At 36.1% G+C, this 13,619-nt stretch overlaps 2 protein-coding genes across 6 annotated transcripts in view; both read left to right on the forward strand.

Annotated features, from left to right (window-relative positions):
• The window catches only part of LOC121425662 (fibrocystin-L-like), a 120,103-nt gene extending 118,016 nt beyond the window's left edge, over window positions 1-2,087 (forward strand). For all 3 annotated transcript variants that reach the window (XM_041621808.1, XM_041621809.1, XM_041621810.1), the window contains one exon: window positions 1,787-2,087. In XM_041621808.1, coding sequence (XP_041477742.1) covers window positions 1,787-1,959 — 173 coding nt within the window. In that variant the 3' untranslated portion in view covers window positions 1,960-2,087. The remainder of the gene's footprint in view (window positions 1-1,786) is intronic.
• A 9,740-nt stretch (window positions 2,088-11,827) lies between these two features.
• The window catches only part of LOC121425078 (protein FAM160B1-like), a 30,135-nt gene continuing 28,343 nt past the window's right edge, over window positions 11,828-13,619 (forward strand). For all 3 annotated transcript variants that reach the window (XM_041621041.1, XM_041621042.1, XM_041621043.1), the window contains exon 1: window positions 11,828-12,004. In XM_041621041.1, the coding sequence (XP_041476975.1) occupies window positions 11,960-12,004 (45 nt within the window). In that variant the 5' untranslated portion in view covers window positions 11,828-11,959. The remainder of the gene's footprint in view (window positions 12,005-13,619) is intronic.

The raw sequence follows: 13,619 nt of genomic DNA on the forward strand, positions 1-13,619 counted from the left end.
CGCGCGAATTTTTTTTACCGCGTCGCTCACTGACTTTTTACATTCAAGTCTCACATAATTTTTAGACCAAATTTGTGACCCCCGGATACGCGGTTCCGAAATTACATAACATTTTGTAAGTGCATGCAGACCCAAAATTGCACCAAAACATGAATTTGTGTACAAATCCAATGCAAATATAGTTTTTAGCCAAAATTCATAAATGTATCATTTTTGTCTCACCTGCATAGCAGAGTGAGACTATAGGCGCCACTTTTCCGACGGCGGCGGCGTCAACATCAAATCTTAACCTGAGGTTAAGTTTTTGAAATGACATCATAACTTAGAAAGTATATGGACCTAGTTCATGAAACTTGGCCATAAGCTTAATCAAGTATTACTGAACATCCTATTAGAGTTTCATGTCACATGACCAAGGTCAAAGGTCATTTAGGGTCAATGAACTTAGACCATGTTGGAGGAATCAACATCAAAATCTTAACCTGAGGTTAAGTTTTTGAAATGTCATCATAACTTAAAAAATATATAGACCTAGTTCATGAAACTTGGACATAAGGTTAATCAAGTATCACCAAACATCCTGCATGAGTTTCACGTCACATGACCAATGTCAAAGGTCATTTAGGGTCAATGAACTTTGGCCGAATTGGGGGTATCTGTTGAATTACCATCATAACTTTGAAAGTTTATGGATCTGATTCATGAAACTTGGACATAATAGTAATCAAGTATCACTGAACATTTTGTGCAAGTTTCAAGTCTCATGATTAAGGTCAAAGGTCATTTAGGGTCAATGAACTTTGGCCGAATCGGGGGTATCTGTTGAATTACCATCATAACTTTGAAAGTTTATTGGTCTAGTTCGTTAAACTTGGACATTAGAGTAATCAAGTATCACTGAACATCCTGTGCGCATTTCAGGTCACATGACCAAGGTCAAAGGTCAATGAACTTTGGCCGAATTGGGTGTATCTGTTGAATAACCGTCATAGCTTTGAAAGTTTATGGATCTGATTCATGAAACTTGTACATAAGAGTAATCAAGTATCACTGAACATCCTGTGCAAGTTTCAGGTCACATGATCAAGGTCAAAGGTCATGTAAGGTCAATGAACTTTGGCCATGTTGGGGTTTTTTGTTGAATAACCATATCTCTGTAAGTTTATTGGTCTAGTTCATAAAAAGTGGACATAAGAGTAACCATGTATCACTGAACATCTTGTGCGAGTTAGAGTAGTATTCAGAGTCAGCACTGCTGCTATATTGAACCGCGTGATGCAAGTGAGACGGTCAGAGGCATTCCACTTGTTCCTTTTACTGATTAAAATCAATTAATTCCATCTTATTTATGGTCCAAATGAAGTCCCTGACAATTTCCATTGGAAAAACAATAAAAAACATAAAGTCGAAAAACAAAGAAATACATAAGAAATTTAGAAAACAATAAAATACATAAGAAAATAAATGTGATTTTGAAAATATTTTAGTACATTTGATCAGATTCATATAAAGTGTCTGTGTACCAAAAATTAGCATGTTAGGGGCATTTTTTTAGTTAATTTTACGCATAAATTAGCATAATTAATTAGCAATGATATTTTTTGCAAAATTTGATTTGTAGTTTTGTAGATTATGCCATGGGTAACGCGCGTGCCAAGTTTCGTCGCGATCGCGTGATCGACAGCCGAGATCATAAGGGGGGGCTGAATCAGCCCCCCCCCCAGTCTTCCTAGGCATCGAAATAGCCCAGTCTATTTGGGTTAATCCTTGCTTTTTTTTCCTTCAGATTCTAGTGATCTCTGCGTTTGTGGTCTCGTCGGCCAATTCCGTTGCTCTCTCTGTGATAAGCAGTCGTACTGCAGCCCTCAGTGTCAGTCCACTGACTGGCCGCGACACACCGTACAGTGCTCCGAGTGGGCCAAACAACGTAAAGATTTGGATGATCAAAATCAAGAATAAAGTGACCGTTTCTTCGAGGTTTAAGTGTGACTTGGGGTCTTGCTTAAAGCTAAATGACAGTAGTTGCAGTAAAACACTAATTGCGTGAGAAAGTCTGTGAAACCAAGGTTAAGTATGACTATATCATCGTGGATCTAGATCTGGTACAGTTACATAAACTGAACTATGTGAAATCATAAAATCTAAGCTATACGATCACACTGAAGATCGCCAACACAGATAGGCACACGTGGGACAGTGCATTATTATTGCTGGAATAAAGACCCGACGGAAGTGTCCGAATCCGCGCTTATTTTGCTTTTTTCTCAGCAATTACACAATTTCTTCCAGAATCCTTTGGCACATATTTTTTATTCATACAAACAGACACTTTGGTGGTCATTATATTGCATTCTGTAAAAAGTCATTTTGAGATCGTTACCAAAACTGGAATTTATCTTTAAGTGTCGATGTACACGAAGTTACTGTCGGGTCCAAACTGAACAAAAATAACCACAAGGCATGTGAAACATTTACCAAAATTGACCCCAAATATCACATCATTCTCAAAATCTTAACAAATACAGGGCCTAGTTTACAGGCTACTCTTAATTGTTGTTTTATACACACCTACAGTAAAACGCTTTGTGGACATATAAAAGCACTTCAGTGGTTTCAGCGTCCACATACAACACTCGTTCTGCTCTATGTTATTGTTGAAAAACGTTTTCCACACAAGACACGATTACAGGCCCTGTTCTCAACCGGGGGGGGGGGCACTCAGTATATAATGCATAGTGGGTATGTGCCGCGGAGGGGACCCCCATTTTTACACTCAAATTTCTGTTCCGAGGCATAGCATTTTTGTTTTGTTGAGAAAAAGAACAAGGAAGCCGCTCCAAGGCATAGCACTTTCTTCTTATCGAGAAAAAAGAAGAGAGAAATCCGCTCCAAAGCTTCGCATATTTTTCGTTACGCTGCTCCGATCGCATCGATCTGCTACAATGAGCTGCAATTTTGGTGAAAAAGCTGCCGCAGAGCTCAACCGGCGGAGGCCGCGCTAGCTGCATTATGCACGCATGACCGTTCCATAGGGATGCATACGCACTTACACGCTGGCTATCCGTTCCAAGGACCCCCGTTTTCACAAACATTTGTCGTTCCGAAGCCCGTTCCGAGGACCCTCCATTTTACAACAAGCCCGCTCCAAGGCCCCCGTTTGTTGTCTCGCCCGCGGCACACCCCCACCACTTTTTTGGTCGAGTGCCCCCCCCTCCCCCCGGTTCTCACACTCCCAGCTGCATCGCGCGTTGACAAATACTACTGACATATACATGCACAAAACCCGGTTCAAACATTGCATTGAAAAAGATGCTCATAAATCTGCGTGTTTTAAAATTTGGGCTCGCCGACCTTTGCCACGATATCCACGAAAATTGATATACCGCAAATATTTCTGAATTGACAGTAGTTAGATCTGAGAGTAGGGGAGACCGGGGTTAGTTGGAACATGGGGTAAGTTGAAACATTGTAATTTTCTTTAAAGCCTGTAAAATAAATTTATGCAATACTGCCCTCAATTTATTGCTATTAATAAAACAACAGCGTTGAATCAGTGGAGCTTTAAGTCACACTTAACCCTTTGAAATGTTCTCCATTTGATAAACAATGTACATGTATGTATAGAGGATGAAAACGAATCGACTTTTGGAGATAGTACTGTGAAGTGCTGAAGTAAAATGCCGGATGTCTTTCTGTAAATCGTCAATGTTTCAGAATCCTTTCTGCCTTTCATGGTATAGCCACCTTGACGATTGTTCCATGTTTTATACATGTATATCCTCACCGGTTTTAGGTATCAAATCTATTTCGAACCTTTGGCAGAATTGTGATATATATTTAGGTATATTTATATATATAATTCTATGAGAAAGATTTATTAAGAGTTATAAACTTACATGAAAGAGGTATGATGATATATAGGTATGATATATGAGGCAATCATTTATATTGTCACTTGTTGCTCTTTAAAGCAATTGAACATTCCAATGTATGGGGTACGTATTTTGTCTTTAAAAAACGTGAATATTTGCTTTGATTTGCAGTTTTTGGTTGTGAATAAATACATTTTCTTTTGTAGATTTGGAGTTCATGTTTTAAAATAATTGTATTCGATTGATGGTGATCTTGTGTAAATAACTTGCAGAGGAATATTATTATTTTCTACTTTACTATATTATTTTCTGTATTCTGAAAGTGTTTTTTGAGGGGTCTTAGTTGCTCCCACTAGTCCATTGGTGAGCTGGATTCCTCTTTCCTAAAGCCTGTCAATGATCAGAGAATTGAAAAGTGCTGTTATAATCTACTGTAATGGTGCAATTTGATTGGGCAATTATGGCTGTGATGGGGCGAAATCACCTGTCGCCCTCAGATTATGCCCAGGTTTTCGTAGGGCTTTCTAAACCAGTTTTCAACTTAATAAACATTCTTTCAAGATTGAAATAAAATATATTTTCCAAATACATGTACCACCGTAGGAGATTCAGTATGTATTACATTGTATATCATAGGCAGTATATTTTGATTTTGAAGGGTATATACTATATAATGAATATTCGTTTAGGAAAGTTAGCATGAGCTTTTTCATTTATATTTATCTTTTGATATACATGTAGATTAAAAAGAAAACAACTTTTGATGATATAGTAAGTTTTATACACATGTTCTGTACTTCAGTACTTTGTTAATTTTCCATTCCATTTATTTTTTTAATCCAAATTGTGCTTTGTTGTGTAAATGCGTTTGCTGTGCTTTCATTGAAATATATCATGGTTGTGTAATATGGGTATATCTTGTACGAATATCTAGATTCTGCACAAACAATAAACTATGTTGTTTTTGCAAGATGTTGCTGTATATATATAATCTATGGTATAAACCTGGTCTTTCAGTATCATGTTTTTTTATTCTTTTATAGAAATCCATCCAAAGCCCTGAGATTCTACTACGAGTAATAAAATAATTGCATTTTAAATCTAATAAGGAAATTGACATGGCTATCACAAGAGCTGAAACTTTTCACTTTTGAAAATGCTTCCCTAGGTAAGGCGATAGATAAAATATTTAATTATGAAAATTAAATCCTTATAACTCTTAAAATGTTAAACCAATTACTCCAATATAAACAATTGACTTTGTTTTTATGGCAAGAATTATTTTTTTTTGTACGAATGGCATGTAAGGCCTCTTATTCGATACTATTCCGTCCATATAACCCTATTTTTTTCTGTGTATTATTAAAGGAATTTGATGGTAGGATGAAATAGTTTTACAACTGAAATGTGAAAATGAAATCTGACTTGTCATTCATTCCCCATTCATATTCATTTATAGGTTTTTGCAACATTTTTCATAACAAAATTCTGGAAAAGAAAATTCATATCTGAAATTTGACATCAAGATAATGAACAATAGTTTTGTATATAAATATCATCAAATATCGTACATAATTTTTTTTTTCTGAATCCAAACTTTGCTGGTGTAATAATCTTATTAAATGACAAAAGGAATCCAATCTTTTGTAAACAATTTTTTGAATAATATTTTTGATATGCGTGACAAGAGGAAGATAGGCCAATAATTTGTAGGATCATCTTTTTTATAAATTGGGATTACTATTGGCTATTTTTAATAGATCAGGATAGCATTCACTGGAGAGTGATAAGTTAAAGATATGTTCCAATAGAGAAACAATATATGTTAAAATTTGCTTTAACAGTTTTGTACTAATTCCATCATAGCTTGTTGACTTTTTTATGTTAAAGCTTGTACTACAAGTACATGCATTTTATTTTTTATATCGGTCTGTGGGAGTAAAAAACATTGTATTTTTGGCTGGGAGAGATACTCTTTAAAATTTGTATTGTCACTAAATTGATACTTATTCTGAATTGTTATTTTCTTGTTTTTAGATGATGGGGAAAAAAGAATTTGAGAGCATTTTGATTACCTGGCTACATGTTTTGCCAACTAAATACAAAAAAATCAACCAAAATTTGATCATATTTCTTGAATTAGCCATGTTTATTTTAAGTTATTATTTTTGTTTTTACATGAATGGGTGGGGGTGATGAATAACAAACTCTTTGGATAAGCCAAGGAGCAATATTGGGTTAAGGGCTTTTATCGTTCCAATCTTTCGGAGTTCTTGTATCTATAAATTTGGTTTGTTGATTGCCTCAATGTGATATTGAAGGGTTAGTATCAAGGAACCTAGATATGTTCTGGATCATTTCAACATATACAGTCTGTTTCTACTTTCAGAGAATGTGCAAAGAAGAAATTTGTGATGTAACCTTTATATTTTGTGGCAACAGCTCACACACAGATTTGGCTGCACTCTATCATCAATCATTAGTTTTAACAATTAATTGGATGAATAAAACTATAAGAAACTTTGTACAGACACCATTTTCACTGGTCAGTACATGACGGTTCAGAGGAATTACTGGTAAAGAATGCATGGTTGTGAATGTGATGCTGAATATCTGTAATAGAAGATGTAATTACAGCAAAATGAACAATCATGCATTAATTTGGTTCCTTTGTAACGATCTGGGGCACATTTCATCAACCTTGTTATAATAACAAAATTACGAATAACAGTTTAAAGGGATGGTCTGGGCTGAAAGTATTTATAGCTTAATCAATAGAGTAGAATTCACTGAGCAAAATGCTGAAAATTTCATCAAAATCGGATAAAAAATAAAGTTATTGAATTTCAAAGTTTAGCGATATTTTGTGAAAACAGTGGTCATGAATATTCATTAGGTGGGCTGATGATGTCACATCCCCACTTGTTCTTTTCTATCTTATTACATGAAATTAGGTTTATTCAATTTTTTCCTCCAAGGAATAGAAAAATTGGATTGAAAACTGATGTAGTGCATTAGATATTTATTGCTGCAACTTATTTCATTATAAGGGAGGCATGTTATTCACACAAGTATGAAATAATGAAAAAAATTATGACTATATGAATAACATAAGAAAACGGAAAGTGGAGATGTGACATCATCAGCCCACCTAATGAATATTCATGACGACTGCTTTCACAAAATATTGCTACAGTTTAAACTTCAATAACTTTATTATTTGTTACTAATATCCAAGTTTGATGAAATTTTCGGCATTTTGCTAGGTGAATTCTACTCTGTGTAATGTATTAAGATATAAATATTTACAGCCTGGACCATCCCTTTAAGCTACTGAAATTCATCAGTCTGAATGGCTGATGGTAAACCTGTTACAGGAATGATGCATTTGTTATATTTGTTATCATAACAAGCCTTTATGAAACGCAACCCTCAATAGAATGTTTAAAAAAGTGATTTGGATGTAAATTTTAACCCAGTCGCTTGATGTTCCAACTCAATTATCTCATGAAATGTTAATAAATCTAAAGTTTTGAATCTTCAACCATATTTCCTTTGAACTTGGTCTACTTATTTTTGTTTGTATATTTACCCACCCCAACCACCACTCTCTATTTCTCTCTCGCTCTCTTTCTTTCTCTCTATCATTGCCCTTTGCACTAGTACTAGTCTCCAAACACAGACTCAGATTGGACACTTGACTAGATTATAGACCCAGTGCGTGTTTCGAACAAAATGGTAGACGAAGCGACAGTGCACGAGTGAATCTAGTCTCCTGTGCAGACTGTGTGCAGCTAGTACTATGTGAAAACCATTAAGGGTCTGTGCCTGCAGACTACTCCACTTAAAGGAGAATGAAACCTTTGGAATAAGTAGGCTTGTGTGAAAACAGAAAAAATCAAAGAAACATGCAGATCAACCAAAGTATGAGAAAAATCAGACAAATAATGAGAGTTGTGAGCATTTGAATATTGCGAACACTAATGCTATGGAGATCCTCACACTGGCAATGTGACAAGGATGTGTGATATCAATTGTGAACAAGGTCACTGCAGAAAAAAAGTTGATTTGAAGGAAAAGATTATAATTGAAGCATTATGCTGAAAAATTCACCAAAATGTTAAAAAAGGAGAAAGTTATGACATTTTAAAGTTTTTGCTTATTTTTCATAATATGCACAATGACTCAGTGATATGCAAATGAGAGAGAGTCGTTGACGTCCCTCACTGTTTTTTAATTGTTTGAATTATACAATGTTTCAATTTTTAAAGGATTTGACAAGGACTCCCTTAATTGTTAGAACCACAAGATTAATGACACAATGTCCAGCAAGGGAGGAATAAAATTCTTGTTTCACACATGACGAGGAGAAAATTGGAATATTTCATATTCCATGTCATGAAATGCAAAAGAAATAGTGAGTAGGTGATGTCATCAGTCCCCTCATTTGCATACAGACCAGGAGGTGAATATTCAACTATAAATCAGGAATCAGGCAAAATTTTAATGTCATAACTTATTTACATCCGATTTTAATGAAATTTTCGGTGTTATGCTTGTTGGATTTTTATTCAAACCAACTTTTTGTTTGGGTGGACTTGTCCTTGAAGATATGCATTATTTCGGTGAAAAAGTTATATGTATGTCTTCATGAATATTCAATGAGCAAATGATCATGATCTCATAATAATAATAATACCAGCATGCTTATATAGCGCATATCACTGCCAAATGCGTCCCTATGCGCTTTTGAAGGAGACAGAAAAGGCAAAGAAAAGATGAGGAATTTGCTGGAAATTGTGGCACTAACTCATTTAAAAGTCTTTTTGAATAAATGTGTCTTCAAAGTGGATTTAAACTTAATTGGGTGGAGAAGAGTTCCTTACATGTGATGGGGTGGTATTCCAAAGTGAAGGGGCAGCATGGGCAAAATATCGTTCTCCATAAAACTTGGTCATGTTGGTGTGAACACTAGGACAATTTAAGAGATCCTTCTGAGCTGATCGAAGATTACGAGATGGCACATTCACTAAACAATTCATATATTTTGGAGCCATTGCATGGAGACATTGATAAGTTACAAGCAGCACTTTAAACATTGCACGTGACTGGACTGGGAGCCAATGTAGTAATTTTAAGATAGGCGTAATGTGGGAATGCTTTTTAGTACGGGTGACTAGTCGTGCTGCAGAGTTTTGAATTACTTGTAATCTTTTGATTTGGGAATCGGGCATCCTATAGAGTAAAATGTTGCAGTAATCTAAATGACATATTACAAGAGCCAGGACAAGCTGCTTCGTAGTCTTTGCATCTAAGAATTGTCGAACCTTACCAAATTTACATAGAGCAAAAGATGCTGATTTACATTTTGCAGAAACAAACTTGTCCATGACCATATTTTCATCAAATATCACACCTAGGTTTCTGGCTGTTGACATGGGCATAATTGATGATTTATCAAACTTAACAACTGGAAGTTTCATACTTCTGCGAAAACGAGATGAGAGATGTAAAATCTCTGTTTTCTGATCATTCAATTTCAGACCATTTGATGTGGACCACTGTTTGATCTCTCTTACACAATCATGTTTCTAGATTACATCATCAATGTTACATGGTTTAAAAGAAACATATACTTGCGTGTCATCAGCATAACACATCCCAGATAAACCATTACATGCTATCACATCATATAGAGGAGAAGAGAACATGGTAAATAACAGTGGACCTACCACTGAACCCTGGGGTACGCCTATATAAGGCTCGTTAACTGAAGACTCTAACCCGTTAATTACTACTCTCTGTTTTCTTTGAGTCAAATATGATTCAAACCACTTATAATAAATAAATAATCACATAAGCCTTCATGAAGATTTGATGATGCATGGATCTCTTATCTGGTTGAACGCCATTTGCGCCGTTCTAGTTGTCGGAGTTCCTGCTTCTTTTTATGAATATATTCATTGAACCATGGTGCATGGGTACGAAGAAGGACTGAGCGAGTGAGCAAAGGTGCAGGTTCGTCAAGCAACTCATTGAGCACGATGTCATAGAGCTGTACCTGCATGCTGTTCAAGATCCTCGATGGAAGATGTCAACAGTTTTGAATGACGAATGCTCTCGCGAAACTCATCAAGATTCAAGTTGTGAAGTTTCCTGAATTTAACTTCAGTTCTCTGTCGCGTGGGCTTTTAAATCATCAGAGATCAAAGAATTGCTGAGTGATCAGAGGGCATATAGCTAGTCACATCCAGCTCAGAGATGAGATTCGTAGTTTCGAGCAGAAGATCCAGCGTATGTCCACGATCCTGTGCGTTGGGAGAGTGACATGTCAATTTCATATGACTTGTTCTTTTGTTATTTTATATATTATACAAAATTATTTTTATTCAAATTTGGCCTCAAAGAATTAAAAAGATTGTATTGAATTAATTAATGTATTAGATATTCATTGCTGTGTATATATATTCATGATAAGGGAGACATATCATCCTGGCATATCAAATATATTATTTTTATATATTGCTTTTACAAACCTTTGCTCATTCTCGAGGAACGTCGAGATTGGGTGGTCCTTTCAGGACTAACACCCAAGAAAGATACATGGTGTACCGTGAAACCTACTACACTAAATATATTGTGATTTTTTAGAAAAAGGAAGGTGCATGGGGACATGATATTTTCAGTCAACCTAATTAACTTCAATATTTTATTTCAACATTCATAACTTTTTTATACAAAATATTGCTAAAATGTAAAGTTCTATAATTTTGTTATTTGTTATTAGATTTGGGGATTTTGCTTGATGATTTTTTCTCTAGTCATAATCATTTTTTTTTCATCCCTTTACCCTTTTATATTGACATGTATTGGATTTTTATTATGATAAAACTGTCAAAAAGCAGGAATACAGAATGAAAAAAAAGAGGAAGGAGAGCTAGTAATCGAGGGAGAGAAAAGAGAAAGATTTTTTTTAATGGAAAGAGAAAGAGCGGGGAGGAGAAGGGGGACGGGGGAGGGGGATACGAAAGAGGAAGCAGAGGATCGAGGTGGCAGAGAATTCCAAGAGACACAAGCGTACCTACGGGGGGGGGGGCAGTCTGCCCCCCCCCCTGCATGACGATCACAACCCATGCAAAGGAGTCCCTGCCCCCCCCCCCTGACGAGCTCGAAAACCTTTTGCTCCCCCCTGACGAGCTTGATAAGACCCCCCTCCCCCTGACGACCTTTTTTTCTGCTACAAACTCCTTTATATGTAATTGAAGACCTTTTTTTTAAATCTATAGGTACGCCATTGCCAAGAGAGCTAGGAGAGATAGAGGGAGAAAGTATGATAGAAGTCTGAGAAGGAAAAATTAAGAACTGAAAGAAAAATAATGAAAATAGATAGAAATGAGGATCGAGAGAAAACGGAAAGAGGGTGAAAATGGGAAAGTATCCTGTTCATCAACAAAAGATACAATCTCGAAATGAGAGTTTCAGTTTCAGGGGGTAGGATCGAATGCATTCTGGTACCTATAGAAATACGCGCGACAAGGTATGCGACAAGTACCAAGTACTCGCACAGTATGATAGATCAGGATCTGCGGCCTATACCTATAAATCGAGGCAATTATAGCCTTTAATGCGATTAAAAAAATAATTTATTGAGGTGTTAGCCATAATGTTTGAACTGTACACAAATGCCATTGTAGGGTGCACGGCTATATATTTAGCTGGGATTCCGGCGCAAAGTCCTATGAAAATGAAATTTTAGTGAATAAGTTAGAGAGGACATATGAACCCATGTGATTCACTCTCTAAAAAAATAAAATTCAGATTTCATTACTAGCCTCTGGGGCAGGTCTTCAAAATCGTAAGGAGACCCCCCCCTCCCGCAAATTACAAAATTCAGAAAATAAAATAAAAAGAAAGGCCGGGGGGGCGGGGGAAGGAATACGCGCATGCGTACAACGAAATGACAGCTGGCAATTCTCCGAGAATGAATGAAGGAAAAATTCTGAACATCCGCTTGTTTATTTGTGACGGTTTCACGTTTTATTAAGAATATGCATTGTTCTTTTCAGTAGTATATATGAGATATAAAGATGTTCAATCGATTTGCTGCGGTTCTACATCAGGCAGTGGAAGCGGTAAGCCCAAAACATTCTAATTGATCCAATCTTGTTCCGACGACACAAAGTTAAGTCCCACGTATTGCTTTCCTTGTCATATTTTGTTATGAAACTTTTCACACACGACATGCACGAGTGGTTTTATTTTTAATTTCATTGACGTCAACGCTGACTGAGTGGGTAAAAATGGGACCAGCCTGAATGTCCATAAGACGGTGCTACTAGATGCGCACCTGCAATAAAGCAGTTTACTAAAGTAATATCCAAATTATTCTCTCACATTTTAACAATCGTGACAGTGACCGGTTAAAAAGTTGGCAAAGCTTTTTTTTTTGCGAGAAAGAGTAACCTGCCGGCTGCCACGATCAAGAATGAATTGACAGTGACAAAATGTAGACTCTAGATTTGCTGCAATGTTTTTTACTTGTTCTGTCTTTTCACAAAATAAGATATGCCAAATAAAATTTGCATCATTCAATGTTTGTTGAATATATTGTCTTGTTTTAATTGCAATTGTTAGTTTATTCTCAACTTAGTTGCATCCACATTGCAATAATATTTCACAAAATCTTGAAATACTGTATATCGCCATGGCATGTAAATTATGTTTCATGGATATTTCCATAATGTCAGCTGAAGAGACCCTGCTCTTTGTTCGACATAGTATTTTGCGCATTTCAAAAGTCAATGCATGCGAGAGCTCGAGATCCGCTGAATTGCACTGCACAGTATGCGAGCTCGGCCTCTGAGCTAGCCTGGAGAGGCGTCTGGGGAGTGAAAGTCATATACTGTATGTATGGTTACTCCCCTAACGCCTGGATTTGCTTTATATGCCTCTCCGTGGAGGCCAGGATTACCCGTGTTGAACCTAGACCTAAATCACCAATTTTTTTTTTTTTTTTTCGCCCAAAGTTATGTTCATGGGCAAGTTTTATGTTTACCCCCATTTTTTTTACATTTTTCTTACTTTTCATCAAAGAAATAGTAGTAAAGTTGAAAGAAGTTAAGAGCAAGAGCGTTCACTTACCCTGTCTGTTTACGTCGCCATTTTGCTGTCTTTTGTTATCGATACCTAGATACACACGCGTGCAGAGCTGCAACCTAGATTTTAAAAATACTTGCATTTGCCAATTAATATCACGATTCATGAAATATTTGTTTCGGTTGATAAATATAAAGTAATTTATATGATATCTATTTATTAAAACAAATATTTTGCCAGACCTGATATCTATCGGCAGATGCAAGTATTTTTTTAATCCAAGTTGGCAGCTCTACACTCTACACACAGTAAATAAGAAAGTTAGAATCAAGTGAGAAAATTATTGAAACTATATTGTTCTGTAGCTTCTTTTTGTTATTGTTGTTCGTTCATTCGTTTTTGGCCTGTTTCACACCCTACATGTAGTCGTCTCCTCAGAAGACACTTAGTGTTGAGAACTCAAAGGTAGAAAAAAAATGGTAGTTTGTTGACAAGCTTGGTTGCTAGATGTTAGCGCTGGTGGATCTTTTTTCAAACTTAGAGCATTATTGCACATTACGTGTACAAACATGTATGCCATGGATTCAACTGGTCACAGGGAACGTGAAGGATAAGTCCAAAGACACTAAATTTGGTGAAGTACTTGTTTAA

The sequence above is a fragment of the Lytechinus variegatus genome, chromosome 12 (genome assembly GCF_018143015.1).
Source record: "Lytechinus variegatus isolate NC3 chromosome 12, Lvar_3.0, whole genome shotgun sequence".
Taxonomy (NCBI): Eukaryota; Metazoa; Echinodermata; class Echinoidea; order Temnopleuroida; family Toxopneustidae; genus Lytechinus; species Lytechinus variegatus.